The following is an 18343-nucleotide window of genomic DNA, read 5'->3' as shown; positions in this document are numbered from 1 at the left end:
TTGGAAAGATCAGTGAAAACCTGCTCTACAGTAACCACAGTCAGGATAAAGACTTCGGGATCTGTGAAACTTAAACACGTAGCTGATTTGAAGTTAGAATTACATTTATCTGCTAGTATATTCACAATACCCTTAGGGTCACAGTATGTAATGTTATTACGAAGCCATTATAAATTAACTCACAGCATTCTTGTTTGTTGTTTCTATGTTTTCTATTGCAGTTAAAGAAGGATGTACAGTTATCTTTAGTTTCAACCGTGGTTTTCATGTCACATTATCTTTGATTTTCCTGGTATTTTTCAGTTCTTTACTGGTTCTTTGATAGTGTCTTTCATATGGCAAGACTACATTTTTTTTTTTAGATTTTTAACTTTTCTTTTTGTTTATTGTAGACTTTTGTTAATGTGGGTAGACCAATCAGGTAGTTTACTTTTGAATTTTTTATTACATTTGATCTTGCTGTGGACTGCTTGGTCTATTAGTTTTGTAAGTGTGAATAATATTAGGAAATGAAGCTTCATGGGATCTAAAAATCATGTGAAGTAATTTTGAGATATCAGAATAAAGTTTTAGATTTACCTTTTTAAACTCTTAAATCCATGGTATCCTCATTGCAAAGGTGTTAGTGTCTTGCATCTTGATATAGAAGAACACTGAATTACGTTTGGTTATGACCAGGGATGGAGATACATTAGGAACAATGTCTGATGCTGCAAATTTGTTTAAAATAATCCTAGAATATTAGGACCCCTAACAGGCAGGCTGGCTGTTAGATAGAGTTAACATTTATGAAGTATTGAAATAACTGAGCATATGAAACATTAGTTGTACAGGTATTCCAGTTAATGGCTTCATAATTTAAACCCCCTTTTTGCTTAAATCAATTCAGCTAGCACATCTGGAATTTTTCATGGTCACTGGTGAACATAAAGGGTGATCTACTGAATGATCAGTTTTATTTAGGGTGATATGGACTTCAGAAATATTCAGATTTGGGTCATGAGAGATCAATCCAGTGATTAAAGGAGATCTGATAAATTTTAACAATCACCTGCAGTTTTCTGTTATCCTGAAAGCTTGACAGGCATTAGAACTCAAGAAGTGTTATCCTTGCATCAAAATCAGGACTCCTTTACAACAGAGATATGGATGTGTTCAAGTTGCAAGACTATCTCAATATCTGTTAACTGATTAAGTCTTCTCACGTTAAGTACAACAGCCTTAAAATGGTCAGCATCTAGACTTTCTGTGGTCTTTTTAGGCACACTGGAATGTCTGGTAGAGGTACTTTGTCTACAAAAGGCACTATTGTGGCAGGAAAGGCTTTAGCCAGAACATGGAAGTGATGGGAGGAAACATGCAGACACTCACTTGCAGAGCAAGATGTCTGTAAACAGTATAGACGCTTACTGCAGATCTTAAAAGTAATTATATAAAATGCAGAGAATATGGAAAAACAAACACATTGTTACAATTTATCTTAAATATTTAAATATCCAAAGTTCCTAAATATGCTACATTGAACCCTATGAGAAAAAATGTAGAAGTGAGGAAACAGCGATCAAGAAGTCATCATTACCAAAGCAGTGAAAAAATATGCAAGTTTTCACAAAATAGAAGGCAACTGCGTAAGAGTAATGGATAAGTTATTTAATAAAATTTACATGCAAGACATGCTGCTGCTGTATAAATCCTTGGCAAAGCTCTAGATGAAAATCACTTTATTTTTTAATTAATTTAAATGGGTAAGTGAAGTGATCATCAAGAATTATTTTTATCCACACCCCAGGACACAATACATATAGACAGTTTACACTAACCACTGAACCAGCATGTTTTAAGAGATGGGAGGAAAACAGTGGCCATGAAAATCTCACATAGAAAAAGAGCACGCAGACTACACATATAAAAATACTGATGGTCAGGTATGAACCTTGTGTGCTGCGATTCAGAGACACACTGCTTAACCACTGAACCACTGGGCTTACTGTCCATTCTGACAAACTTATATAATTAATTTTTTGTTAACAACAGGGGGTAATGAACACAATACAGTCATAAAGAAACACAGAAATGTAGCATTCAACCAATTGAGAGGAAATGTTCAAACAACCCCCCCACTCTTGTTAATGAAATGTGGTGCTTCTTCAGTCAGTTCTCACACAGTCCCCACTATCCTAGTATCTCAAATACAAGGTTGATGTCTCTTCTAGAAGAGGACTGTGTCGTCCCACTAAAGGATGTAAAAGTCCAACCAAAAAGAAAAAGTCCTTAAGGTGACACTGAAAAACGCAATATATGTGACACTACACAAAAAATAACTGCAATAACTAGCATAAGGCCCCCCCAAAACTGAAAAAATAATGCAAATACCACCTCTTTACCACAAAGCTGACATTGTTACACACTCAAAAATCTACACCTCCTCCTCAAATCTACAAGGCAAGGATGACAAACACCCAACTTAACAAAAATGCATTTACTTCTGCTAATTAATTGCATTGCTTTCCTGAAGCACTTTATTCTTGTTTGCTTCAAACACCCCCTTTAATTAAAAAAAAAAAGAAAAAAGAAACAAATTCTTAACTAGGTGAGTAATAAAGGGGCAACAGTGGGCAAGAACTCAGTCTGGACCTACTCTTCAAGACAGTCCAAACTACAGCCACTTACTGATAATCCCAGGAATTTTATATCACTTGAGTGACATTTACATGGAAATATTAACTCATTTTAACACCAGATGACTGTTGCCCACTTGTTTTCTTACTTCGTGTATTAGGAAAATGGATATTTACTGTTTCAGTGCACTGCCCTGTCTCTGAAACTGATAAAAAGGCAAAATCTAAATCTAAGGTAGTCAGCTATGTAGTAGCATCTGGCTGGTTGTAAAAAAGGATCAAACAGCTGGTTCTCCTTCATTACTTTATATACTGCGAGGAGCTTCACTGGCTGTATCTGCTTATGATAAGCAGATGTATTTCAGTACCAGCACATTATGTAAAGTTCCCTGAGATATGCATTCTGAAGAATTTAACAAATATATTTTAGGCAGGTGGCTTGCTTATTTCAGCGCGAGTGTAAGCATTATCAATTTCTTACTAAGCTAATTTTACTTAACTTCTTGAAATAAAAAAGTACTAGTGAAAGAGACTTAAGTGGGATCTGTAGCATCCTTTTTTGCAATGGCAAAGGATGGAAAGTAATACTAACTCTGAATGACAATACCAGTGGCAACACATTAGAAGAACAGCAACAGTGAACCTTAAAATTTCCACCACACACTGACTCTGTTTCTTACTGACTGTAGCAGGCTAGTCAGATGAGCTGCATCTGGCTACACCATCTAATGTCACTAGGAAGGGCTTTTTTATCACTTCACTCAGATCATAATGGCAAATTGGTAACTGCTATAAGGACATAAAGGACCACAGCCCAGAATTATAAAAGGAAGCCTGAATCTCAGTTTATGCCAATGCTGAAAAGGCTTAAAGTGTGCATCAGACTTGACTGAGTGAAGAAATCACATATCCTAGCAAGTGAAACAAATAATCTAAAAGACAAGTGTCTACTTCCATTTGTGCCTCCTCCCCCCTCCCTTTTCCACTGATGCCCTCAGATCTTTTTTCCTTTATCTTTTCTGGCTCCCTCACCATTCCCAGTTGGCCAAAAGACAGATTTATTCAAATTAAGAGAGGAGAAAAAGCATTCTTTTTGATGTCTTTGCTAAAATCCACGCAACAAAGAAATCTAATTGCAAATGAGCTAATTAAGTAAACCACCAACGAGGCGTGAAAACAATTTGTTTGACCCTCGCTGTCACACAGGGCTTCCAGACAGTTCTGCTAATCAGTCAGTGTCGGGGCTCGGAACTAGTGTCAGTACTCTGAATGATCAGCTTAAGTTCTTCATCTCAAAATACTGTCCACCCCCACTTCCCCATCATCATCTTCTCCCTCAGGGTTTCACAGCCTAAAAGATATGACAAAAAGGGGTGAAGGTTGCCAACAGTGTTTACAGATACTGCAGTAATTATATACAAACCATCCAGAAAGGAGATGTGGCTTTTGCTAATTTCTAGTAAAGAATCATGAAATGCATTGAGAGTAGCTCTGGAATACGCCAGTTTACAATTAAAGAAAAGCAGTATAGAACAATCACTCTAAATATTACATAAACTATGACTACGATACATAATTTCTTTGTGAGCAATTGGGTGGCAATATATATAAACATATACAAGAAGCTGCAGGAAAAAGCTTTTAAAGCTATTACAAAAGGTCTAGCTATTATGAGTCATTGTTTTTAAGACGTAGCATTTGCCTTTCATTCCTTCCCCAATGATGCATTTTAGATTAAAATATTGCAATACAATTCCTATTTCCCCTGCCATAGGAACTAGGTTAAGCAAATAAAGTTCTACCAAAAACATAGCCAGATGTGAATGGATGGCATAGGTGGGAAAAACACAGACAAACCAAGTTCTGACAATGGCTGTTGCTATGTCCATGTGATGGTGTCATTCCCCATTATAAAAAATTTAAAGCGAACATTTTAAGTACTAAAAGTAAGCCAAATCAGAGTTTACTGAATGCAGACAGCCAGTGATACAAAAAAAGAAAAAAAAATGTGACCTTTGTATGACTACAACATACAATTAATAATAATCACAAATTAAAAATGCTCCAGCTAAAAAAAAAAAAAAAAACAGAAGAATTTATTAAATGTGTACTGCCTTTGTATACTAGATTCCAGATGTCTTCCTTCAGAACATGTAAGTGTTCCCACCTGTTAATTAAATAATCAAATTTTGTGTCACATGATTAAAACTCACCAATGAGAAAAGTAAAAACAATGAAGCTGCAAAGAACAACACAGACTATTGGTTTGTTAGTTACTGAACACATATAAAAAAGCACTTGTAATAAAAAATCTTAGAAAGTAAAGTAGGGAAGACGAAAACCTATTTTAAAGGTACCCATTTTTAGCAGTCATGTAATATTAATGTTTTATTCAGTCCAGTGGGGTTAAAGTACTCTCATTCAAAGTCACCATTGCAATTCCTTTACTTTATATATCAGACCCACCTCCAGTACAGTTTAGCCTCACTTCCCTATTACAAAAAATAGAAACTTAATGAAACTTAGGTAGGTTGCACTGTTTCACAGCACTGTTTAAGTTTCTTATTTTATGTAGACAGAGTCTGTGCAAGACATCTAGTCAATTTTCCAACACAGAAGGCATCACATGTGACAATCTGCAATATAGACTATTACCTGACAAATTATACTTAAAAGTAACCACTTGCCCCAAAGGTCTCACCCACGTAAGGCAGACATAAGCCTGGACCCTGTGTATACCATGTATATAGATGTACAGCAAAAGTATCTGCTACAGTGAAAAGTGCCTTTTAGTTAACCGCCTGAAACATTTGCAAACTCTTAATGAAATGCAGTGCTTCTTCAACTAATGTCCTGTGTATGCATTCCCCAAATAACACTTTCCATTTACCTAAATAATGTTCTTTATACCAGTACTTTCCACTGAACATTTAAAACACCTGTGCATAATTTACATTGATCTGACTTGTAGTTTTGAACAATTTTTAACAAAAATAATTTTTAGAACAGAAATATGGACTGTTTTCTTCTAACACTCTATCAACTCAAGCACAAACTCTGAATGATCTCTCTCAGCAAAAAAATCAGTGGGAATTTCTAGAATAAACACTCAATTCTCAAATGTCTGCAGACACAAATATATAAACTAGCTCCTAATCAAATTCTTCAAATTAAGAGGGTAACAACTCGTGTTATACAAGTGTTCACAAAAAATTACTCACACTTAAATGCCAGTCAAAACACTTTTCCTCCTGCAGTATCTGAACAGTGCCCAAATAGAAACAGAATTGTTTAATAATACCTTTCATACTTCTAGTGGGGAACTTGTAATGTATGCTTTAACACTAGCACCACTGGAGCTATAAGCAACCTGTGGCCAGGTAAGGCCATGCATAAAACTGGAAAACATAAATCGATATTTAGGGGAGATGGCAGAAAGGCATTCGTGTGGTTGTAAAAGTTATTCCATCACTGTTGAAACCTCACAGAGGGTTACCATCTTTCTTTAGGTACGACTCATACAGCAATACAGCAAATGAGGGAATTCTGGCAGTTTAGTGTAAAGGATTACAGCTAAGAAGTGCTAATGGGCTACATGATGTACTTCAGGGTTTCATTCACTCAGTCATTGAGCAAGTCACTAACAAGACAGTGCCTCCCAGGTTGTCTTTGAAAAGTGGCTTCTAAATTGTGGCTTTACCTTGATAAGACAAGGATTAAAACAAATAAATTACATTAATAAAAATACCAAGGAAATCTGTATGATTAATTCATCGTTGTGGACAGCTAAGCAAGGTCCCCTAGGGTATGGCCATTTGAAAGGCTCTATGCAAGGAATCCACTTGCAATTCTCTGCAAGTGTAGACACATAACCAGTTTGCAGTTCCATCTGACAAGATACTTTTGTAAGAAGCAAATGATGTGACAGCATAGGTTATAAACCATTTTGGTATCTAATGTTTTATTTTTCTCATACCAGAAGACAATACGATGGACAGATCACCATGGAAAGATCTTGTTTTTTCTTCATGATACAAATAGCTCATCAATTTTTCTTTCAATAGCACTCTGCATATAATATCCATTTTGCATATCCAAGGTGGGTTAAAGGTCTTTTCCCCCTATATACTGCTATTCTATGAGGAAACATCAGTAGCATGGATTAAACAACTAAAACCATTCATAGCATGAAAGAAGAAATGGTTCTCATAGCTAGCTAATGACCGGCAAGCTCTGTGTTGTGTGTGAGTGTTCGAATATCTGATCCCACCGCTCAAAAATCATACTAGGACAAATTAGTGGCAGGAAGGCTAAAGTAAGTTCTCAGATGAAGATGACAAAGTCTGGTAGTGACAGCTTTCCTGTTACAAAGTTCACATTTTAGGGAGAGGAGAGAACGCTGAATTAGGTGCAATACTCCATTCAGGAAGCATTTATTGTATGATCTGTACTGGCATGATGACTAGTACGAAAAGGACAGAGCAGAAATAACAGAAAAAACTATGGCCACCATTTGAATTTGTCTGCATTTCTTGGAAGCACCAATAGTTTATGCAGCAGTCTCTTGAAGGTTTAGTTGCAAGACTTCTTTAAAACTCAATTTTCCTTTCAACCAGCTGAATCGAACAGTGGGTATAGAAGGATTGAAGAAAAATAAAAATGTCTTTTCTTGCAGCTGGGCAGGCCATAAATATAGCATGGGCAGTAGATTTAATGCCTGCTTCCCCAGACTAGATCTTCTGGGATGGACAGATGAATATGAAGTGGGAAAAACATTTACTGGTACCATACAATTATTTATCTGCATAAGAGACTTGGCTATGATAAACTACATGTACAGACTGGAAACCTCTTCAATATAATAGATTGTATACTGAAGCTAATAATGTTTAGTGCTTATTAAAGCTGTACAGAGGTCAAATAGTAGAAAAGGTACTAGAAATGAACTGGACAACTTGGAATCCTACAAGTTTCCTGTGGGTATAACAAAGTGCCTTGCATAGCCATTGCTGCATTCAAGTAATTGGGGTTTCCAACACTGTCTCTACTGTCCCACAGACCTAAATCAAATTTCTGACAAAATCCTGTACTCTTTTGATGAACTGGCACATATATTTTCATCTTTTTTAACATTTATAAGGTCAGACCAAGGATCCCATGCAAGACATTATCTGTTCATCCACACATAATGAAGTATAATGAAGTGATTCAAAAGGGCCTTGTGCACTGAAATAGTCTCAAGCTAGGTGCAAAAAAGTACAGCATAGTGGAATATGGAAAAAAGCCGTTCCCGCTTCATATAAGTGGTACTGCTCTTCAAATGGATATCATCAAAAGATACCTTGGGACTTTTGTGTACAACTCTCTCGCTCTGTTTTGATCACTATGCTACTACTACAGTCAGGAAAGCCTTCTATCTGGCCATGTTAATTTCATATGGAATATCTTCAAGATCCAAAGAGTACCTTTCCGTCATAAGACTCACTGTCAAACATGATGACTCCTTTGCTATGTACAAATATAAGGATATTACTCTGCTAAAAAAGCCACAAGCCAAATATTTTTAACAAGAAAAATTAAAGGCCTTAAATCCTTCATTGATCAGGACAGATTAGCACAACTCTGACTACACTTCATAGCCTACAGGCTGCTCTGAGGTTACCGGTGCCTCCCTTTTTGATGCATGAAAGATCCAACCTTATTTGTCTTCCATTTCTTTATAAAATCAGTTATTTTACAAATACTAGTACTAGGGACCTAAGTTTACATTCGCAAATAAACACCACCACCAAAAGAGGTTCGTAACTCAACATATTCCCAGTCTATGGAATAAGTTATCTCTATAGACCAAGTACTACTTTTTCTGGTGTTAAGGCTAGTCTTGATGATTAGAATGGCAGACACAAATATACGCTAGAGTTATGTCAATAACTTTTAAATTTGTCTACATATATATGTGTATATTGCTAGGCCTCTTATGGTCCCCTGTGATCACTACGTTGCCATGTAGTCCAATACCTAAAATTATAATTCTCTGAATGACATTCTCCTATAGCACAAGACAAACATCAGTGAGCAAAAAGTGAATATTTGTAAATGTAATTGTTTCATGTGGAAAACAGCCCTCCCCCAATAACCCTATGAAGGGATATATATCCTGTAATACCCATCACTAATTTCCAACATATTTAAACTGTTATACTATGCCATATTTTGTCCTCATGGCAAACAATATTGTTGCTTTTAGACCATTAATCACATCACTGTTTGCAGCCTGTAAGCAGGAATCACTGAAAATGTTAATAACTCTAACTCATATTAATCAGACAAATGGATATACTACTGGTGGACAGAAGTCAACATAAATGTCTGATCAGTTCATGAGGTGGGTAAAACTAATACGGTGTTCTATAACATCCGTTTTACTGCACATTTCAAGATCTATATCACATCTGATGTCATAAATAATTTTCGTTTCAGGCACTTAAGACAGACATCTAAAAGTCCAACTATTCAGAAGTCCTCTCTCAGTGTATAATCACAATGGCAGCAGTTTAATCTCTGACAAGCTAATGTATGGTGCAACTCGTCGCATTCCCTTGCTCACTGAAACAAAGGTTTGTATTCTCACTAACATTTCATAGTTTAAGACAACTCAAGGTGGAAGGAAGACTGAAACAGAAAACTGCGCATAGACTATGCCTAAAGCAGTTTCATTCCCATCTTCCTCCCACCTTGCTACGACTTCCATGTATGCTGCCTGAATTGCACATGAGATTTTACACGCAGTCAGCAGCACTTGCAGAGTTATTATATTAAGAATTTTCAAGCAAGCTATGAGAAATAATGTGACATTAGACATATGCTTTAGACTTCATGAAAATGAGAGACAAGATAGCTTTCAGGGTATCACTTCCAGTGATGGGAATATTGGATACTTACTTAATAAACTGTCCCAAATCCTCACAGAGTGCTTCACAACCAGGCCACTTGCACTCACCATGGCCGAAGAGTGGATGTGAGCTGGGATTTTCTTCATGAGACGAGCTTCAAAGAAAACAAGAACAACTCGAATTAAAATCTGCAAATAAAACTGGCAGAATTGTCTGTAACTTGATTCTTCTGATAGCATTTCAAACGGAATAAATGTAACCACTGTTTTAGATAAACTTTTCCTTGTGACCCTGTAACAACAAAACACTCATTTATGGATAGTAATGATATGTGAACAGTATTTTCCTGCGAAAGCACTTAAATGTCAGTAGATCAAGCAGGAAAATAATGGACATAAAGTAGCTCATGACAAAAAGTTTTTCTGCCTCCTGAGATGGTTTTCATGATAAATGCCAAAGATCTAATTCACATTTTGTGAAGAGAACGCAACCTAGTCAGCATTCCTCATAGCCACTAAAAATAATTTACACAGCTTAATCAGGATCAGCTTTACTTGTTTTATAAAAGTATTCCAATAAAAATGAGATGGAATCATTTTAAGTGAAATAGTAGCCCTGCCTATCATCTTTCATCTTCAGCTAAATGCTTTTATATAATTGCTCAAAGAGAAGAAATCAGATGGGTTTATGGTTAACTGATGCACTGAGAGTCGCACACTTTGTGCACTCATAATGAAAACAAAGACAATTCAAACACAGTTTCTAGATTTCACGGTGTCTTGATAAAACTCTGTACTATGTTGTGACTCCATAAGATCCTAACCCACACTGCTATGGCATACTTATGGATTATATGAAAAAAAAAAATCACAGAAGATAAGTGAATAAGGAAGAGGTTGTATTTGGCCATGCAGTTTTACACTGGGTGAGCCACGTCTGCATCGTTGGACCAATGCATCAATTACAAAATCAGACTTTTAGGAACGTGCTTGTTCTTTACGCACAAGATGTTGTTCTGCCAGCACATGTTCTAAAGACATTGTTTATGGTAGAACATTTGCAATTTGATGGCCAAGATCAACTGCAGGATTCTGAATACTTCAAAATTAAAATGCCAACTCTAGTGCAACATGCTTAATACTCTGGGAACTAATGTCCCTGTGGGAGGAAGAGCTACTACTGCTGATGGCCAGCAACATCAAAATTCATTATAACAAATTGAGAGATCTGTTACTCAGAAAAAAAATATCTACATAATTTTGTAGTTCACAACTAACATTAAGATAAGCATTTTGTAGTTATTTAAGTAGTCTGCCTTTTGTAATCACAGACTTAATGACATGTGCCTAAATGCTCCCGATGTCTGGAAGTTGTTACCTAGTTTGCATTCACATTGGTGATATCTGCAAAAGTAACAAATAAGGCTACACATATAACAGTCATATCACATTTCTCTGTTACAATTTAATTCCATTACATAGTTTAAAATATTTTTTTACAATAATTTTCTGCCCCTTGCTACAGCATTCTTGTCACCACCATGAGTGTGACCATTCATTCTAGATCACTGGGGAAAGAGCCTGTCATTGCATAGTGGCCATGAAGGATTTTTCATATTCTTGCCCTAAGCCTCCCTCAGCACATACATGACAGTTTCCTAGGCCTCCCTCCCCTCCGCATCCACGTCTCAGTCATGCCCCATGAAGGCTATTGCACAGGTGCAGTTTGGCATAGTGAATAACAAGTGTCTGTCCCGTATGTTCTATGATGTATACATCATTTTCCAATCAGTACTGGAATTAAAAGGAGTGGGTGCTAGACCATTTGTTCCCAGCCTCGCTTGTCAGCTGCTGCACCTCCTGCGTCACTGTCGATCCTGAGTAATCTGGGTCAGACTCAGGGTTTTATTACATTATGACATGGAGCAAGTTTAATTTAAAAGCACTTTACTTGTCATATTAGATTTTTTATTTTCATTTCTGTTTGGTTATAGCGAATAAAATGTAATGTAGTATGTTTGATAAATTGTTTTATCTAATTGTATGACAATAAGGTGTGTTTCACTCAACTTTTTATAAGCATAAGTATTTGCTTTTAGGGTCTGACATAGAAGAAAAACTGCAGTTTTTGTTTGCAATTAATTACAATTATTTGCCTTATTTCAAAACTCCTCTTACTGTCCCAGCACCTTGAAGATGTGCAGATATAATTAGAAGTTTATTTAAATTCGACAGTTCTGCTGCTCCACACAGTACATGGTAATATAAAGGACTGTTTCAGCTTGTTGTAAAGGTTAAAGAAACCTAAAAAGGTAACTTTATTGATATCAACATGTTTGTTTATGCAGTTTATAATTAATGTTTTTAGATTGTGTGTGTGTGTGTGTGTGTGTGTGTGTGTGTATGTCCTTGTGTGTACACATGTGCACACATGAGTGCATGCATGCCTATGCATACACACTGTTCCTGTAGTGGCTTCCCAAGAAGATGCATTCATAGTGTCACAGTCAAATTTTATGAAGTGCTTGGTACCACCCTGGAATTGATTTTGCATAATTCAAACACTTTGTCTTTAAAACATTTCTCTTTTATCTTTTCAACCAAGTTTCAGACAGAGCTACAGTAGTTCCCTTGACACATGTACGGAGACTAGAGGAGGATCCACAACAGCGTTCTTACACAAGTATTTCACTCTTCTACCGTGGAAACATAACCAACCTTCCTAAGAGCAGGTGGTTTGGTAATCTGATTCCAAACAATGCATTAGCATATGTGTCACCCAAGGCTTCAATTATTGGTGGGATGGCCAAGGACTTGGAGTGTGGCAGACACAGGGGATCCTTGCACCTAATCTGGGCCAGGATGAATTGCTTTGCCTCTCATAAAGTGGTCTTTATCCTGTGAAGGTAATCTCCAAATTAGATATCATATCCCCAGCAGACAGGCAGAGGACAGGGTATACTCAATGTTAGATGCAAGAGAGGAGAAGGACGTCTGAGCCACACAGGTTAGTCTGTCCACCTCTAATCTGAGGGGACTGAATTAGCAAAGGGGAGAGATCCCTTCTTCTACTACTTGTGGGGAGGAACTATGACACTGATGACCCTACAGCAGGTGACTACAATTTAAAAAAAAAAAACCCTAAGACAACATTCTCATGTCTTAGGTCATGGTAAGGGACATGGCCTGCCCAGCGGCTCCTGCATTTGCTCAGGAGATGACCCAGGTCTTAGCAACGGAGACCAACTTTGAGTTCTTGGGATACAGGCAAGCAGCTGAGACTGCATTCCAAGAACCAACTACTTTTTTACATGCAATAATCAAGTTGACCCTGCCTTGTCTTGTGGCTGTAACCATTTTAGCATCAGAAGCAGATGCCCACAAACAGGTATGGCAAACCATCTGGCACCTAAATGATTGGACAGTGGAGGATGTGCCACTAAAAAAGTAAATGTCAGCTTCTGAGGGAAATATACTAGAGGTCTCAGTAGAAGTAGACACTAGGGTTGGGGTCTGCAAAAGTGTCTTGCTATGCCTCATTCCTTCAAGCCTTGGGAGGCCTTCAGACTCTCATGGGGTGTTGTCTGCCTCTTGGAATTCCTCCTTTTCTATGCTTCTCCAAGAGTCTCTCCTTTCTGGAAGGAGTTTCTGGTTTATGAATGTCATTATAACTGTTTTACAAACTGTTCAGCTTTACATGTTTGTGATACATTTATGCTTTCAAAGACATGCACTTGTAAGGCATGCAGTTAGCAGATGCACACTTCTTAATATGAATTTGTTAAGGATCTTGCAGAATTGTTATGTATTACAGAAGTAGTGCCCATCTCCCACTAATCTACATTTTCCTACTCATTACATCTTAAGGCAAGGGAGCTCTGGCAATCACTGCAGCTGAATGGCTGCTCTTCATGGAAGCTTTATCACACAGAATTTCTCAGATGTGCACAGAGTTCAGACTGTCAAAAGATGAGAAGAGTGAGCAGTTGAATGAGTGCTCATTTTTACATGATGAAGGCACGAGTGTTATTTTTTTTCTAACAAATGAATGTGGCATGGTTCCATAATGTACTCTTTCAAACTTCAGGAGGATGACTGTACCCCTTTTTTATGTAGCTCAGTGGTTTAGTGGGGTTTATGTCTGATTGCTGGCCATTACCTGCAGGGAGTTTACATTTTCCCTTAATTTGCTTAAGTGCTTTCCAAGTTCCACCAGTTTTACTCCATCACCCCAAAACATGTTGGTTTTAACTGACAAATTTAAACCGTATAAATACATTGGTTAATGTACTGAAACATTTTTTTTCTTCTGTATGTGAATAGTCCATCATCCATTAAATGTGCTGCAAGTATTGAGTCAGACAGTAATATACCCCAATATTTTTGTATCAGTTTCCTAACTTCAGGGTTATTGATCCCACATGTCAGCACAAATCAAATATCTGAATTGTCCAAAGTTCTCTTTTCTGTATAAGGACAGACCCTCTGTCCACACTGTGTACTTCTTCCACACTTCTCTGGACATGTGTCATGCTACAACCTAGAGGAGTAAAGCAAATGTACAATGATCTTTTTGCAACCAAACCATTCTCAAAATCTTAAAGGAAATAGCATTAATTTAACTAAAAGATAATAACAGCCTTCGTGAATTAAGAAGTCATATCCATTTCCTCCTCTAACAACCCCATAAAAAAGTACTGCATTCACTGAAAGTCCAATCAGAAGAACTCATATCTATCCCCCCATAAAAGTCAACAAGGTCCATATCTGCCCTATATAGCAACAATAAATACATAATAACCAGTACTGGCAGCAATGGCAGGGGGTTTGCCCAGAAAATGTTGCCTCTGTGCCATGCATTCATTCCAAAACAGACACCACTTTTCGAAAATCAGGGACAGAAATAATTAGACAGGGACACTTTCAGCCCTGTTCACTTGACAGAATAAGACAATGTGAATTTATATACATTTTTCTGAAGTAAAGATGTCTATTATAATTAGGAACAAAACAAGTCGCAAAATTTGTCTGAACAATCCAAACCCAAACCACACGAAATGAACTGCAAAATATACTCTCTTAAAAAAAATTCACATTTATTTAATTCATATTAAGCACTTTCGTCCTGCAAACAGACTTGCCATTATGTATTTAGTGTAATTCACCACTTGTTTCTTAAAAAGATAATTTGGTTGTGTGCAAAGCCAAACTGCAATTATTCATCACATTTTAATTTGAAACACCAGCCTTCCACCACTTCTGCTCACCACACAACTGATATCCAGATTATAATCTGGATTTATTTACAGGTAAACAAATCCAGAAATAATAATCAGATAGGGACCATTCAGTCTATCACAGCAGGGCTAGCCACCCAACGAAGTAAACCTTGGCTCGAAATGATTGTCACTGCTGAAGTAATATTCTGACCCCATGTACAAAATTGGGAAAAAGAGGTTGTGGATGGATCTATGTATGGATGCTCTGCAATTGCCCATGCCTTTGTAGCCTGGGTCATGGCCGAAAGGTTCACATACAACACGAATAAAACAAAATATTTTAATTTTGCACGGAGTGTAAGTGGTGAACAAATTTAGCTGATGTGGCGTAAATAACTAAACACTGTTGATTCTGTAATGGCACACACCAGTATCTGTGAACTGGATGAAGACTTGATGACCAAGGATCACCAAATGCAATGTCTCAGAGAAGCAGCCATGGAAGATGATGGAATTTAATTCTACTTGCTGAGAGAATAATATGAACACAGACTGCTTTCTAACATTACAGATACAAACAGTAATCCAGTAAGTTGAATAAATTGTCAGTGTTCACAACAATGATCTTCATTAGAAAAGCTGAGAAACAAACTAAACTTAAGTGTTTGCACTATTAAATTAATTGTAGGGATGTAGTCTACCCAGACTGTGTTGTAACATGCAAAAATGTTGTGAAAATTTGTGGTTTCCTGCAGCATGCTCCCAGAAGAAAAATACATTCACCTTCATTTACCAGACTTTGAAGGAACAGTTTCAGAGAAACTGTTACACTGACATTTGACATACTGATTATGTGAATCCTGGCACAATGTAGCAGCTGTTGCAAATATCAGCTTTAAATACTATAACTGGTACCAGTAATACTGAATTCAGTGTCACATCCCATGAAATGATCCAAAGAAGGTTTGTCTGTCTCACACCTAAATCAGCACAATACTGCTTTCAATCAAAAGCTATAGAGTTCAGCTGCAAGAGAAATTCCCCATTCATTCACAAAAGGAAAGCCTTGAATGAAAGAGGTGACTAAGTATAAACAAATCTACAAGGATAACCATAAAAAAACAAGATCTACTTTTCTACAGACCTTACAAATGGTAAGTAAATAATGCTACCCTCATGTTTATGTTTTTACAGCCATTCTTCTTTAAAAGGTTTTTATAAAGGCAGATGTACACATTTAAATTAATATGCTTCAGTGTATGAATGCAAACCACACACACACACAAGGCTGAACACCTGAAACCCTGCTTTCCCTACACAAACATGCAGGCATTTACACACACAAATCCATAAAATGCAAGTGGAAGGAAAACTTGTTACTTTAAGGAACATAGATTAAAACAGACCAGTGCTTCTTATAACAATTTAGTCAAGATTTGTTTCAATAATTCTAATAAATATTTAGAACTATAAAATACAGACATCTTCTGGCCTTGTATAATAATGTTCTTCTTTGACAAAGTATAACAAAATTGTTGGGATATGGTCATATACAACAACAAAATGCAAGAAAGTACTCCCAACAAAATTGGGCAGTAGTAGACCTTAGAACTAAAAAGCAAACTAAACACAAAAACTTCAAGCTGCTCAAAAACATGGCTGTGATGAAATTACAAGGAAAACAACAGCAGAAGTCAGAAAATTTAATTGGTATCCTTTTTCATATAGCAGATTAAGTTGAAATGCATTAATATGGCTTATGTTAAAGAAAAAAAAAACAGTTTGAGAAAGAAATGCCTTTTTGGCAGTTAACTGCATCTCTGAAGAATACAAGGCAGTGACATCCAGAATACTAGCCAGCTGGAGAATCTGGCTTTTCAATTATACTTTCAAACGGTCACATACGGATCCACACTACCTTGTAAATTTCACCACAAAATTAAGTACTCAACAAATGCGTGTATTGTTTTTCCTAGCCAATCTGAAAAATATATAATTGTAATCTCAAAAATCCAACACAATGTGGTGGTGGTGCTGCGGTAGCGTTGTCGCCTCACAGTAAGACATTGTCCTGTTCGATTCTCAGCTAAATCGTCTTCTGTGTGGAGACATGCATGAATGGGCGTACCTTCGTTGAAGGTTGTGCGTCACAGCTGGCAACTCGGCACATAAAAATCTACTGCCAATCATTAGTGGACCGGAGTTTCGCTGTGGCGACCCCTAACCGGGAAAAGCTGAAAGATACAACAACAACAACATAATCTCAAAATCCAACATTACAGTTTCTCGATGCCTAGAAAAAAGACACAGAAAAGCAAAAGAGTGGCAAGGAACCAGAAAATATCAGTTTCCTGATACTCGGTACTCAGTATGGGTCTGATTCCATGACAGAACCAGTGGAAAGTTGACTCATGCATCCTGCATCCTCAGTTGGGAAACCACTACATCACTGAAAGAAACTACTGCCAATAAACTAACAGGTAATGCATGCTCTGCATAGTACAGAAACTACTAGTTAGGCCAAAAACATCACTAAAAAAAAGCCTTGTGAGCATAGGGCCACCACTTCTAGAAACCCCTTTCCTGCTGAGACATGACTTTCTATATAACAAACTGCATGCTCAATCAGTGTAAATAACTTACAGTAGAGTCAGGGTAGGGAAACAATGGTATTGAATACAAAAAGCATGACAGGTCATTAATATTAATAGTCTATGGCAAAAATGTGAGGTGCTGATTAAACAATGCTGAAATGTGCACTAGATTATATGCAGCTCTGTAGGCAAATTAATTCCAGCCAAACCAGGCATGTACTTAATAATCGTGTCCTTTACAAAAGGATCAATGATTGTTATCCAGATCTATGAACCCTATTGCCATGCACTTCAGAATAATCAATGTATTTTTCAAATCATGACTACTAAGACACATATAACCAATGGCAATTCTGGCCTTGCTTTTACATGGAATCTCTTAAAAAAAAAGTCCTATCCACATATTTTGAAGAAACTGCTAAGCCATGTTTAAGAACTAATAGTGAATGACCTAAACATGTTCATTCACATCAAAAGGAGTGCTGCTTCTAAGAATCCTCATCTGTTTTAAGTGCTTGATACACTGCTTCGAAAAACTTGCAAAAGTATTAAGATGGTCATCTGCCTCTTTCCAACCTACCCAAACTTTACATGTTACACTGCTGCCAAACATTCTTAAATATATTTGAGTTTTCATGAGTTCAGATGGTGGGATAAAGTGATGCAGCAATGAATGCTCCCGTCTCCCTATGCTTGGATTTCAGGTTCATTTCCTGGCAGGGATGCCTTCTATATGGAGTCTGCTATGTTTTTCCCATCTCCATGTGGATTTTTGCCAGATGCTCTGGCTTCTTATGACATCCCATAGATATGCCTCATGTGAGCTAGTATTCTTCCTAAACTGCCCGTACATCTATGTGACATGCAAGAGTGGATAGATGTGTGTACCCTGTGATAGGCTGGTGCTCTGTTTGGGATTAGATCGTCATTCTTGACCAATGTATGAGTGAAGGAAGAGTTTCTGGCTTCCAGCAACCCCAAACTAGATTAATCAGGAAATTAAGATAATGAAAGAATAAA

General features: G+C 37.1%; 1 protein-coding gene across 3 annotated transcripts in view; it reads right to left on the bottom strand.

Annotated features, from left to right (window-relative positions):
* The window catches only part of LOC122806392 (forkhead box protein P4-like), a 1692547-nt gene that overhangs the window by 471390 nt on the left and 1202814 nt on the right, over window positions 1-18343 (bottom strand). For all 3 annotated transcript variants that reach the window (XM_044076752.1, XM_044076754.1, XM_044076753.1), the window contains exon 8: window positions 9561-9665. In XM_044076752.1, coding sequence (XP_043932687.1) covers window positions 9561-9665 — 105 coding nt within the window. The remainder of the gene's footprint in view (window positions 1-9560; window positions 9666-18343) is intronic.

The sequence above is a fragment of the Protopterus annectens genome, chromosome 7.part0, assembly GCF_019279795.1.
Source record: "Protopterus annectens isolate FY-2018-M chromosome 7.part0, PAN1.0, whole genome shotgun sequence".
NCBI lineage: Eukaryota > Metazoa > Chordata > Ceratodontiformes > Protopteridae > Protopterus > Protopterus annectens.
The sequence above is the reverse complement of the archived record's forward strand: the minus strand, read 5'-3'. Positions and strand labels throughout refer to the sequence as shown.